The sequence below is a fragment of the Artemia sp. Qi Xiang Cuo genome, chromosome 13, assembly GCF_049724085.1.
Source record: "Artemia sp. Qi Xiang Cuo chromosome 13, ASM4972408v1, whole genome shotgun sequence".
Taxonomy (NCBI): domain Eukaryota; kingdom Metazoa; phylum Arthropoda; class Branchiopoda; order Anostraca; family Artemiidae; genus Artemia; species Artemia sp. Qi Xiang Cuo.
This window is the reverse complement of record NC_142806.1, coordinates 25575038-25589449: the sequence shown is the minus strand read 5'-3', so window position 1 is coordinate 25589449 and position 14412 is coordinate 25575038. Positions and strand designations below refer to the sequence as shown.

At 37.1% G+C, this 14412-nt stretch overlaps 1 protein-coding gene across 1 annotated transcript in view; it reads right to left on the bottom strand.

Moving 5' to 3' along the window:
* The window catches only part of LOC148945118 (translation initiation factor eIF2B subunit delta-like), a 77901-nt gene that overhangs the window by 18155 nt on the left and 45334 nt on the right, over positions 1-14412 (bottom strand). The window contains exon 2 of the mRNA XM_089099257.1: positions 1297-2269. Coding sequence (XP_088955383.1) covers positions 1297-2269 — 973 coding nt within the window. The remainder of the gene's footprint in view (positions 1-1296; positions 2270-14412) is intronic.

Genomic DNA, 14412 nt, shown 5'->3' with positions numbered 1-14412 from the left:
GGCCATTAGAGTTAGATTTTCCAAGTTGCGTAACATCCTCAACTGGGATTGTGTTTCCAGCCCTATCTGAGAGGCCTTCTTTCAACTCCTGAGTAGATATCTCTGGGGGAACATTATAAACTACTATTTTTGTTGGTGATTGTTTTGGGTTCCAATTAGATGCAATAATTGGGGTATTCGGAAGGGATTTTAGGTTAATTATTGTATCCGCTGATTTCTGATCTTCTACAGCTATTAGCAGATATCCATCACGGTTAATGTTAAGAGAGAACATTGATTTTAGCAATTTAAAAATTGCAACTCTTATTGCAGTGATCATTTTTATTTCAAAGGGGGTAGTGGGAGTAATTTTAAGGTGAATTCCTAAGTTTTTGGAGGGAGGATCTTGGGCAGGGAGAGAAATGCTTTTAATTGGGGAGATTTTTTTCCTTTTTTTAGAGCTTCAAGAGAGGACCTCTTGAAACCCATTATCATCATTTATGGTTACATTAGGACCTACAGTTATCATTGTCCTATTCTCCGAATTAGAGCTATCATTAGAACTTTCAGAAGGTGTGCTTGACCAGCCAGGATGGGTATCTTTTACTATGACACTTTCACTGGAATTTGACTTGGGATCTGGTTGGACGTTTTTTTTTGGAGGACTTCTGAAAATTTCCGATTAGAAAAGGCTTTAAACACAAAATAAAACTAAAACAAGAAGGGAAAATAGATGATATAAAACCGTCTGCACTATACTATGGGGAGGATAAACACCACAGTATAGCCCTGAGATAACTTGAGCAAGATTGGTTAGGTACAACTGCTGATTAGAAGCGATAATAATCACAAGAAAATATATTTCGATTTTCTTATAAGGTTGCTGTTGGATTGCCGATTTTAGTGCTTGATTCTAACCTTGGTTTGCAGACTTATCTTCCTATTCTTCCAAATAACAAATTATTTCACCCCTCACCCTTATATTGCAGATTCTGCAATATAGAACCTTTAGACTACTGTTTATCTGAACACGATTATGCCAACACCCATTGAGTACTCTTCAAAGCGCCTCGAACCCCAATAACTATCACCCACAGTAGCCTTGTTGACCAGACCCTTGAAAAGAGTTCAAAAGAGCTAAAAAAATAAACCAGGGCAATTCAGTACCTTGAGTCCGAGGAACTACTAACAGAAATAGAAACTGTAGCAAGCTGTGGCTGATCAATGTTGAATTGAGCTAAATAGTCCTAACTAAAAAGCAAATAAACTTAAGTAAAAGAAGAAGAACAGCTTTACTGAGAAAAAACAAAAACAAACCTCATTGCTGGGTATATCCTTTTCCCCCAACTGTAGGCACTTAGTCTTTACAACTCGTAGACAATTCGTCATTGAAACACTAGCTGGTCGTTGCTGTTCAACAAGCCTAAAATTTAGCTCTATTCTAGACAACAAATTCCTACTGAAGTCATTCTCTGCTGAATGTTCACATGATCTGATCAAGAGCTTTAGACATGTGAGAAGACCAATGGCTCTTGCATTTCCTCCACTGATCAATCCATTAGCAGAGTCTTGCCCAAACTTATAAAATGATTGGTGGATTCTGCACAATTCAAGAGCTTTAACTGCAAGTTTTGGATCCCTTTCAATAATTGGGAGATGTGAGAAAAAAGACAAGTCGGAAAATTTCACTTTTTTCTTTGTCTTTTCAACTGTTCTGATTGTCAGATCTAGTTTGGGCATTGTTGTTTTGTCTCCTGTAGACAGTGAAGGCTGTAACTTTTCAATAGATTTTTCTCGTCCACTGCAATTATTCTCTTTATCCTGATTACTTTTTAAAGGCAAACCCTGAGCCTGTTTTGCAGCTCTCTGTGCCTCCTGTAATTTCCTTCTCTGTGCTTTAAGCTGACTTTTGCTTAGTCCATTCGTATCTGAATGTCCTTTTGTATCATTTTCCACTTTTTCACTGTTTATTTTACTATTATTGATCATTTGAATACCAGGCAATGTTGTAACTGCCCTAACTTTCTCCAAGATTCTTTCTCCATCAACTGAATCCATTCCAGAATCAATTTTCAAAGCATCATTTGCTTTACTTTTGATGCAACTTGTCATATTTTTAATGGATAGATCATTTGTGTTCTCTATCTCAGGAATCATAACTCCATCTTTTGTGCCAGCTTTGACTTTTTTGGCAGCTTTTAAAGCTTTTCTTAATTTTCGTTCAGCTTCTATTTCGTCACGACTTTTCTCAGGAATAATTGGCTTTTCTTTGGATATTGTTTTGGATGCCCTGAAAAAAGATTAACACTGAATATTCCAAACAGCACAGGCATATAGATAAATCAAAGGAAATTTTACACAAAACAAGAATCCATTATGCCTTTGTGAGATGAATATGAGGAAAAAGAAAAAACTCCATTCTTTTGTTGTAAACGGACAATATTGCTGTTTTTGTGTTTTTTCATTTTTAAATTGAAACTTTCAGCGCTACTACTATTGGTATTTCTGATCTTATAATTCAGATAAATCAAAAGTGTAAGTGTATAAGATAAGATAACGATTTTATTTTCAAACGCCACAAAAACGGTCATGCCGATCAGCAGCAGTTTTTGTCATAATAAGACACTAAACGTATAAAACATATAAAGATCACAGCCACAGCCATCGTCATGCGAAAATATACATTGATTCGAAATATCACAAATTCAAACTAAACAGAGTCAAAGAGAGTCAAGTTAAAAAGAATACTGAACTAAAGAAAATAAAAATATACAATTATTGATGAGTGGGTGCCGAATTAAAAATCTTGACGAATGAGGCAACAAAGCTACTTGCCTACCGCATATGACGCGCTGGTACCGGCTGAATTTTTGGCACCGGTTGAGCTAAATTTCGCGGGAGCCTTTGGCGCGAAGGGAGATGCTCAGGGGGGAGGATTCCACGAAGCCGCGGATTTTCCGAAATACCGACACCAAATTTAAAACACATTTCATCACGGCGCGTCGATAAGAGTTTTAAGCGAAAATTGTTTCAAAAGGGAGCAATAAGGGACTTTGGGAGATTTTGACACAGCCAGAAGAGTTCGGTACTGGATCCTTTTCAGGCGGTCCTTCTGGTCCGAAGTCAGGCCGTAATGCCAAACGGGACAAGCATATTCTACCACTGGTCTGACAAATGTAAGAAAAATACACAATAGGTGGGGGGTTGGAACACCATGACGAGCAAGGAGTTTTAAAGAAAGGTGTATCCAGGTTGTCAGAGAGCATTGATATAATTTTCTGGGAATGGTATTAAGTCTTATTTTTCAGGCAACTTGAGGAGGTATAAAATTAAACTGAACAATACTATTCGTGCCAGGATGAAAAATTGTTGAAAAGTTTCTCCAACATACAAATAGCAGGCCAAACTATGAATTGATACAGCAAAATACCGAAAAGCTATAGAATATTATTTTTTTTCCATGAAAAAGACTATGTCAATAAAAAACCAACAGGAATTAATTAAAGAAACCTTTTCCACAAAACAAATTTCCAAAGAAAAAGAGCTCCATTAAAACAAAAATGAGCAGAAACAAATTCAAATATTGTTCCAAGCATAAAACTACAACAAATCTATATCAATATATTAAAAAAAAAACCAAAACGAGCAGATATTACAATAAATAACCAAGTCAAACTCAAAACGGGCAAAAATCAACATGAGTAGGGTTGAGAACCCCCATGCCTTCTCAAGACCAGAACATAATTTGCACTTTACTAAAATAAAAGGACCGTGAATTGTCAGTTTAAAATGCATATACTGATATTTACCCCTTAGTCTCAATATTTTTTTATTTATTAAAGTAAAAAAAAGTGCATTCATTTAAAATTTATTTTGTTTTCAGTAAAGTGCAAATTATTTTCTGGTCTTGAGAAGGCATGAGGGTTTTCAACCCTACTCATTATAATTTTGCTCGTTTTGAGTTTGACTCAGGTATTCATTGTAATTTCTGTTTGTTTTGGTAGTTAAACGGCTCCATATTTTTCCGGGAAAATTCGTATCTTGGGATATTCTCGCATAAAAAAACGGTTAATTAAACAAAAAAAATCGTTAAGAGCCTCAATTTTGGTTTTTGCACATGATGCTATGTACTATGTTATTACATCGTATAAGCATTTCTTATGACATATAAGATTTTCTTACATGATATAATGCATAGCATAAATAAAATTGTTGAGTTTCCAACGCAACAGTTCTTTATATAATATGATGTCTGTTGAAAGGCCCAAAAAATGAAAATTTGCAGTTCCAGTAAGTATAAATGATGGTTCTTTGGAATCAACACCAGAACAACAGTATCAAACGTGATAAGATGTGAAATTTGACAACCTGGACCATCAATTGCGACAACACCAGTACGGACAACTAAAGCCAAGGCCATCGCTAAATTGTCTAAAGTAATCAAAATCCAATAACGTATCAAAAATGAAAATGAAGAGCAAAGACACAGGCGATTAGAAGATATGAGGAAACGACAATTAGATCGTATTAAAAATGAAAATGAAGGGCAAAGACACACGCGGTTAGAAGACATAGGATACCAAACAAGCGAGGGATTCAAAAATGAAAAGAAGAGCAGCGAGTCAATGGAAATCAACCTGGACAGATAGAATCAAAACGAGTCAAAATTGAAAATGATAGCAATTATGATTGGGTTTGGGATTTTGATATGGATATGGTCACCAATGCCTACTATACCTTTGTTAAAAAAAAACCAAAGGTTTGGTGATGTGTATATCATAATGACGAAAGATAAGCCGAGGTGTAACAAAGCTAACAAATTGAAAATGATAGCGATGATAATTGGGTTTTGGATTTTCGCATGGATAAGGTCATCAATACCTACCATAGCTTTGAAAATCAAAAATATGGACTGGATAAATTGTTGGAAGAAAAAGAAATTTTTTCCAACCACCTGAACAATTAAAAGAAACAAAGGTTCGGTGATATGTTTTTCATAATGACAAAACACAAGCCCAGGCAAAAGTTAAAGGTCCAATAAAATTAACTAATTACTTAATTTATTTATTTATGACATGTCATACACAAAAATTGCAAAAAAACGAAGTAAAAGGAGAGAAAAAAACACATCGTACTGATTTTACGACTACTTTGAATCAGCTTGTTTCGACAGGAAGCTTCTCACAATTAGAGATTTTAAGCTTGAAAAAAATATGTAATTTTACAAAGGCACCACTTCTAATATAAGGTCCATTTGGACGTCATGACATCAAGAAAAGATCCAAATTGTCTGGGTTTGAAATCAGAATTAAAATCTGATTCTTTTGATGTATCTAATGGAATCAAAATTCCGTTTTTTAGAGTTTCGGTTACCATTGAGCCGGGTCGCTCCTTACTTACAGTTCGTTACCACGAACTGTTTGATATCAACTCTTCCATTCTGAGGAATAGGGAATTTGCTGGAAATAAACAAGCTGATCTATCTTGCAGATTTTACAAGCGTCAGCCAGTCTCCTTATATCACTTGATTTTTGAAAGTCAATCCATCCAGAAAGAATTAGCATATATAAAGAAGATCTTCAGTAGTGCAAACCACAGGGTTCGGACAGGTTGGTTCGTTTCAGATTATAGGCTTTGTCCTATTTTAATAGGATTTTACGGGCCCAAATATAGGATTCGGAAGTCCTCGGGATCAGATCTGTGGTAGATGGCGTGGGATGCCTGGTGACATAAATTCGTCATTTCCCGAGTTTCTGCATTTTATTATTATTATTATTATTTTTTTTTTGTTTCAAATAAAATTTTTACAAATAGTAAAAAACAGTAAAAAATCAGATACACATACTGTGCCAACGATTGATTGATACAGGCAACATAATTGGAATCACTCTTGCTGCTTCTTGGGCATTAATTTCGAGATGAGGTCAGTATTTCTCTTTGCAAGAGACTGCTCCATTTTCGCAGATTCCACTATCTGCTCTCTTTCACTTGTTCTGGACTTCACAGCTCCTTTGAGCACAAAAAATAGCTAGAGCAATGTCTATGGAACTCTTGGACTCGGCAGCCTTCTTCATTCTGTTGGTCGCATCCTGAAGTAGAGTATCTGCTACTGTTCTCTTTTCTTGCTTTGATGCTCCAAGTTTTTTCCTTTTGCTTTCCAGGTCTTCTGTTTCTTTCTTGTCCTCTTCGAAAGCTGCTTTCAACTTCTCGGATAGCTCTTCTTTTTTTTTTTTTTTTTTTTTTTAAAAATATTGTTGATACCAAAACCGTACGGAACGTGCACGATTCAACAGTTCTTTTGTAAAAGCAAACCGTTCTGGTGTCCTTCCATAAAGCCTCAACATGTCACATACCATGAGTCTTGCATCCAGAACGCGTTCAGAAATTAACGCCTGGTCTTCGCCGAGAACCCTACCAGAGCGCGAGAATTTTACAAATAGAAAAAAAAACAGTAAAAATTCAGATACACATACTGTGCCAACGATTGATTGATACAGCCCAAATACTTGGAATCACTCTTGCTGCTTCTTGGGCACCAATTTCGAGATGAGGTCAGTATTTCTCTTTGCAAGAGACTGCTCCATTCACGCAGATTCCACTATCTGCTCTCTTTCACTTGTTCTGGGCTTCACAGCTCTTTCGAGCACAGAAACAGCTAGAGCAATGTCTATGGAACTCTTAGACTCGGCAGCCTTCTTCATTCTGTCGGTCGCATCCTGAAGTAGAGTATCTGCTACTGTTCTCTTTTCTTGCTCTAATGCTCTAAGTTTTTTCCTTTTGCTTTCCAGGTCTTCTGTTTCTTTCTTGTCCTCTTCGAAAGCTACTTCCGAATTCTCGGATAGCTGTTCTTTTTTCTTTTTTTCCAAATATTGTTGATACCGAAACCACACGGAACGTGCAAGATTCAACAGCTCTTTTGTAATAGCAAACCGTTCTGGTTTTCCTCCATAAAGCCTTAACGTGTCACATACTATTAGTCTCGCATCCAGAACGCGTTCAGAAATTAACGCCTGGTCTTCACCGAGGATCCTACCAGAACGCGAGAATTTTACAAATAGTAAAAAACAGTAAAAAATCAGATACACATACTGTGCCAACGATTGATTGCTACAGGCCAAATACTTGGAATTACCCTTTCTGCTTCTTGGGCATCAATTTCAAGATGAAGTCAGTATTTCTCTTTGCAAGAGACTGCTCCATTCTCGCATATTCTACTATCTGCTCTCTTTCATTTGTTCTGGACTTCACAGCTCCTTCGAGCAAAGAAACAGATAGGGCAATGTCTTTGGAACTCTTGGACTCGGCAGCCTCCTTCATTCTGTTCGTCGCATCCAGAAGTAGAGTATCTGCTACTGTTCTCTTGTCTTGCTCTGATGCTCTAAGTTTTTTTCCTTTTGTTTTCCAGGTCTTCTGTTTCTTTCTTTTTGTCGTGGACCTCCTGCAACTTCCACCTGTTATCCTCTTCGAAAGCTGCTTTAAACTTCTCGGATAGTTCTTCTTTTTGCTTTTTATCCAGATATTGTTGATACCGAAACCGTACGGAACGTGCAAGATTCAACAGCTCTTTTGTAATAGCAAACCGTTCAGGTTTTCCTCCATAAAGCCTCAACGTGTCACATACCATGAGTCTCGCATCCAGAACACATTCAGAAATTAACGCCTGGCCTTCACCGAGAATGTTACCAGAACGCGAGAACCCAGGTTCAACATCTGCGCTGCCATGCGACAATGTAAGCACCGCTTTGATAAGCTCGGTAAGTTCTGGGTACTTGCTGTACCCGCGCTAATTCACAAGTCCAAAATAATGGCTCCAAAAATGATCGATCCGAGTAATGTCCTCAAAGGGTCCAGTTTCCGTTCGCAAAAGCAGCCAATCAGCGTGGGCGACGTCTGACCTTACTCCAATCACAATCTCGCATGCCACAGCCGCTATGTCTGCAATGCTTCTTGAATCCTTCATGTTGAAGGGACTCAAACAGCGTAAAGCTTCTAGGAAACCATCCTTTTTCAGAGGACATTTGTTCAAAATATGCCAAATGCCCGCAATAAAATATTTTCACACATTGACATAGAAAATGTCCTTGTCTTTCAGTGTTACTTTCTCATCGAAAGCTTGTTCCACATTTTCTAAAACTATGGGCTTTTCTGCAAATGTTTCAGCAAGGTTCAACTTTTCTGGTGAGAAATTTTCAGCCTCGGTCACAAAATCTGGAGTAAAGACCCGTCCGCAAAGCGTCACAACTCGTCTTTTGATCTCTGAGTGCAGAACATGAATAAGAGGCTCTTCTTTCTGGAGCAGCTGGGTGAAACTCATGAACAGTTCTGCTGAGGCTAGAACAAACTCGAGTTTGGCCTTCGTCGTCACACTTTTGATATAAGCCACAATCTTCAAAAGTTTGGGAGTGAACAGAAGATTCTTCAGTTTTTTCTCTCGGTACGAAGTTCAGGAAGTACTCTAAGATTGCCAGAAACTGCTGCATGATTCTAGCAAGAGCACGTCCGATCGTCAGCCAGCGGCAAGGGACATGCTTCATGAAAGCATTCTCTGGCACTTCCACATTCTTTTGACACTTTCGATAATCTTCACAACGTGCAAGCTAGCCGTCAAAAATGAATGCACAAAGTCGAAACTTTCTTCTCCGAACACCTGAAGACCTTTCAATAAAGCATTGTGGATTATATGGATGTTGCAAGAACCAATGTTCAACATTCCCTTTCCCGTTACTTTCTTTTTTCAGCATTGAACTTGTTCCAAACTCTTTTTGTTGAAGTTTGGTCCGTTACTTCCAAGCGTGACCAGTTTTTCAAGTGGCAGCTGATTCTGATCAATGGCTGACATAATCTTCCTATATAGGTCATCACTAGTCGCGTGGCCCATAACACTTGTGCATAAACTGCTCTGGATTTCGTTTCCGTATGAGGACCAATATCGAACACGTATCTGTAACTCTTTCATACCGGCGTTGTTGGTTGTCTCGTCATATTCTAGCACAAAATATGACTCAATGTCCTTCACAAGCATTTGCTTACAGTAAGGATTCAGCATATCGCTGATCAAATACAAGAGTTTCTTCGCATATTGGGACATTCCTTCGGGGATCTTATATCCTTGGTTGTTTCATCAACTCAGGATTGTCCGATCAGGTGAAGCTGTTGTAGATACAGCTGAGCAGTAACTGCGGCTTTGTGTTCTGCAGATTGCACATGTTGGTTTAGCTGAGCAGCCCGAGCTGTGCAACCAAGATTTTTCAAGCAGTTTGCAAGAGAACGAGTAGTGGTCGTTCTCAGTCTTACACTATTCAGCAATCTTTCTACCGCTGCAATGCGTCTTAGCAAGCCATGAACTATTAAACTTGGTAGGCCCCATACTTAATTTACAAGCATCACCTGCAAAATAGCGTCCCGCGATTAGAAGCCCATAAAAGAAAAAAGTGTGGATATGTCCGAAACTGGGCTGTATTCGCATAAGCCTTTTATAGCGTTCTTTCAGCCAGGAAACGCATAAGTCGTTAGAAAGAACTCCAGTATCATTAAGCAGAAACTGCTAGCCTATATACTGGTCTTTGCTCATTTCGGAAAGACCCAGTAAGACAAAAAACAAAACATAGACTACTAATTCAATCCAAAAGTGTAGCCCAGACAGAAACAGCTTGCTAAGCCCAACACAAAGCATTAGTTAAGTTCAAACAGCTCAACAGTTGTAATTAGTAATTAATTATTCACATTTCGCAAAAGGCATCTTGGCTTACTTAACACATTAATTAACAATTATTTCATAATGAATTATTCGCATTTTGCGAAAGACAACACAGTCTACAAGCAGAGTCAAAAGCAAAGAAAAGCACATCTTGGCTTATTTAACCAGCAGTGAAAATTGCAAATTATGAGCAATGTTCTTAGTGCCCTTTAGCCGAAAATATAGGAATAATAGGATTTTAGCCAAAATACAGGCATTTTATAGGAGTGATTAAAATATAAGAATTTGTTGGAATTTATAGGCGAGTCGGAAACCTGAAAACAGAAACCCATTACTGACAATTTGAAACTCTCAAACCTCCCAGGTCACACTGAAAGATTGGTTTATAGAAGTCCTTGATTGGTTCTAACTTTAGAGAGGGATATTTGTTTTATTCCCCCTGTGTGATAATGTCAATTTAATTGGTAAATTTTGGTTTTATATGCAGCAGCCCTAGAGAAAAAAAAAAACAAGTATAAAAATATATATATTTATGAAAACTTTAATATATTTTTAGGCCAGAATGCACAAGATTGAACGATTTTCAATCACTCAGAGATGAACATACTTTGCCCCCAAAAGTTTTGAACAAAATATTTCAGTTGAGATTTCTTACCATAAAAGGAATATACCATTCCAACTGTAGAAAATGAATAAAAATACAAAGTCTTCCTGTAGTATAATATTAATCACAATATTTTCCTTAAGAGTAGAAAGACACAAACCTGATGGACATAAGATTTTAAGCAAGACTTTAACAGACAAACATACACGCAGCTCCATGCCTTGGGAGAGGGTGTGTCAAGACATTTTCAACATTAAGGGTTGAACAACTAAAAAAGTTTCTTTTAGCATAATTCCCAAAACAGTCCTTTTGACTAGTCTGGGAAGGGTGTTTCTGCCTACAAGCAGTGGCGTAGCTTTGTCAAAATCCTAGAGGGAGAAAACTTGGAGCCGATTGTGCCAAGTCAAGAGAAAATGAAAGTGAAAACTAAAAAATGAGCCATATATTACCATAAAGGCAAAGATATACTAAAGAAAATTGACCTGTTTCTCCGGATGCTTGAATTGTGCAGGCTTATCTTAGTTTTGACAAGATTTTTTCAGAAACTAAACTTCATTTCGGGGGGGGGGCGAACTGAGGTATGGGGGACAAACTTGGGTCGAGGGGACAGTTGACCCCTGCCCCATACCAAATCACGCCCCTGCCTGCAAGTATGTTAATATAGGTGTGTGTAACTAACCCCAATGTAACTGTTCTTCATTTAATTGAACTTTTCTTCAAATGAACCCTATTCAACTGAAACCCCACACAACTCAACCCCATTTAAGTTAACTTCAATTTCACTAGACCTCCATACAACAAAACCCTGCTTAACTGAACCTTTGTTCAACTGAATTCCCATGCAACTCAACCCTGTTTAATTGAACCTATTTAACTTAACCCACATTTAAATAGTTATGTTTGATTCAACTAAAACCAAAGCCTACGAAAAAGTTTTACCTAAAACTGATTAGAAGCTAAAATTTTGTTTCTTACTTTCTTTTCAACTTTTAATTTATATTACCTTTCGGGGTAACCCTGAAACTTTTCCAAATTGAAATAAATTTTGAGGAATGGGTCTATCAGGAAAAGTATGGCCCAGAAGCGGTTTTTTTTTTTTTTTTTTCTTTTTTTTTTATGAATCTCATAAGGATTTGCCAAGGGGTAAGTGGAATTCTGATATTATTCAGAATTCCACAACTGAAAACTGAAACTCAGAATTCTAAAACTGAAAGAGCCCTAAGCTCTTTCAGTTTGATTTTTGAAGTTATGTAACAGCATTTTGTTTGAGGATTTGGTCATGAATACCAAGACAGAAAATAAACAATATTAAGACAAAAAAGACACATACCGAGACAGAAAATACCAAAAATACCACACAAGATCAATCAGGTAATGTTACCCAGTGTTACAGATTCTGAAAAAAGCCTATTTGGTATTTTCTGTCTTGGATATAACAAACCATAAACATTCTTGGTTACTTTCTGGTTTTGGCTTTACAGCCATGCCGAATTTCGACAATTTTTAATTAATTTGTAAAAAGGAAAACAAATACTAAAATTGTCTTTCTTTTGACAATAATGTTTATCTTTCATATTTACAAAATAATGGAAATTAAAGTTCTGATTTATTCCAGTTCATTGCTATTCCAGTTCATAAAAAGAGTGATCCATCTACTACTACTACTAATACTACTAACAACTCACCGCAGCACCAAGCCGCGTGAGGCTAACACAGCTACGCACGCTCCTCCTCCATCCCGATCTATTCAAAGCCTCCCTTTTTACACCCACCCATGAAGTTCCCATTTCCTTTAAATCATTCTTTATGACGTCCTCCCACCCCAGACGAGGACGAGCTGCTTTCCGTTTAGACCTAGACGGTTGGCCAAAATGAACAATCTTCAGCAATCTGTCATCCTTCATCCGCACAACATGTCCTAGCCACATCAACCTTTTTCATTATAGCCCTAGAGAGCAGTATTGAACCACATTTTTCCTATAGCCTATTGTTTGAAATACAGTCAGTCAGCCAGGTACCCAGAACAAACCTTAAGCAATTTCTCTGGAAAACATCTAGCAAATCTTCATCCACTTTTCGGAGCGCCCATGCTTCAGAGCCATATTTGACAACTGTCATCACTGTAGCTTCTGATATTCGAATCTTGGTTTGCAGACTTATCTTCCTATTCTTCCAAACTTTTTTAACTGTGAAAAAAACACCGTGAGCCTTGGATATTCTACTTTTGACATCTTCACAGCTCCCACCATCTTTATTAATAATACTACCAAGGTAAGTGAAGCTGTCCACCTGATCAATCTTTTAATTACCTAGCTTCACCTTTTTATCTTCCCTTATTCCTAGCCTTAGTGACTTACATCTAGGATGCTTAAATCATCAACATAATCTAAGTCCATGAAACTTTTTCCTCCCTATTTGATTAAGTGGTCTCCCATTGCCTTTCCTGTGCTCCTTAAGACAAAGTCCATCAAAAATCTCCATATAAAGGGGGATAGAACACAACCCTGCTTAAGCCCTGATTTAATACAAAACCAACTGCTAAGCTCATATCCTACCTTAACCGCAGCAGTGTTATACTCGTACATAGCACTAATCACTTTAATATATTTGTCTGGTATACAATACAAGGATAAAACCTTTACTAAAGCTCTTCTATCAACATAATCGAATGCTTACTCATAATCTATAAAACTGAGGATCAAAGGTGCTTGAAAACTCAGGCACTTCTCAATTATTAACCAAAGAGTGGAAATTTGATCGACACATTCTCTACCTTTTCTAAAATCGCACTGTTCTTCTCTTAAAACTTTGTCTACGGTATCTCTCAGTCTAAAAAGTATCATATTACTAAGTAATTTACTACCTACAGAGACTAGATTAATCCCTCGATAATTACCACACTCACTTTTATCACCTTTCTTATAAAGCGGCTTAATTAAGGTTTTCCTAAAATCATTAGGCACTTCCCCTTTTTTTAAAAATCATATTCATAATCTTCAATAACTAATTTCTAACCTATGAACCACCATATTTAAGAAACTCATTTACCACCCTATCAGCACCTGGAGCCTTATTATTTTTTAGTCCTTTTAGTACTATCGCTAATTCCTCGTCACAAAACAAATCTTCCTTCACAGTCAAGGTATCACAAACTTTTTCATTTTTCTCTATATCTCTTCTTTCAACTCTATCTCGGTTAAGCAAATTTTCAAAATGTTCGGCCCATCTCTCTTTAGTTTTTTCGTTATCGCTAATTCCGGCCCTATTTCTATCTTTAACTGGGCCAAGTCCGCATTGACTACTCTCTCTCAATTTGTTAACATACCAGTACAATATTTTTCTATTATGTCGTCTAGCTGCATCTTCCAGATCCTTGGCAATTTTATCCATGGCCTTCACTTCACACCTCGTTAGTCCATATGTTAATGTTTTTCCCACTTTCTTTACATTTCTTTTGTTTTCATATGATCTATCACTAAGGTAATTCTTGTACAAGTCCTTTCTCCTTTCTATCAAATATAAAGCTTTTTCACTAATATTCTTAGCTGCAGTTCTAGCTTTTTTCCCTAAGACACCTTCAGCAACTTCACAAATTATTTGTATAAAATTATTCCAACCATCTTCCCCATTATCAAATTTCAAACTCTCAAGTTTAGTATTCAACTGTTCCTCGAAAGTTTCTCTCAAATTCTTATCCTGGAGTCTACCAACATCATAACTTCCCGAGCGGTAGTTACGCTTCCGATGTTTCAGCTTTAAATTAACCCTTGACACTACTAGATGGTGATCTTTACTTTTAACATGAATAACGGCACTCCTATATACCCTAGTATCTTGTATTGATCCTGCCAGTCTTCGGTTTACAATAAAATAATCAATAAGCTTTGCTGTCTTACCATCACGTAAATACCATGTTAACTTATGAGTCGTTTTATGACCAAACACCGTATTGGTTATAACTAGATTGTTATACCTACAAAATTGCAAAAGTCTGTATCCATTACTGTTTTCTTTTCCTACACACAATTTACCAAGGCTAGGATATCATCTATCCCTGTTTCTACCAATCTGGGCGTTAAAATCTCCTAATAAAAACACCATATTTCTACCTGGGACCCTGTCTATTTGCTCC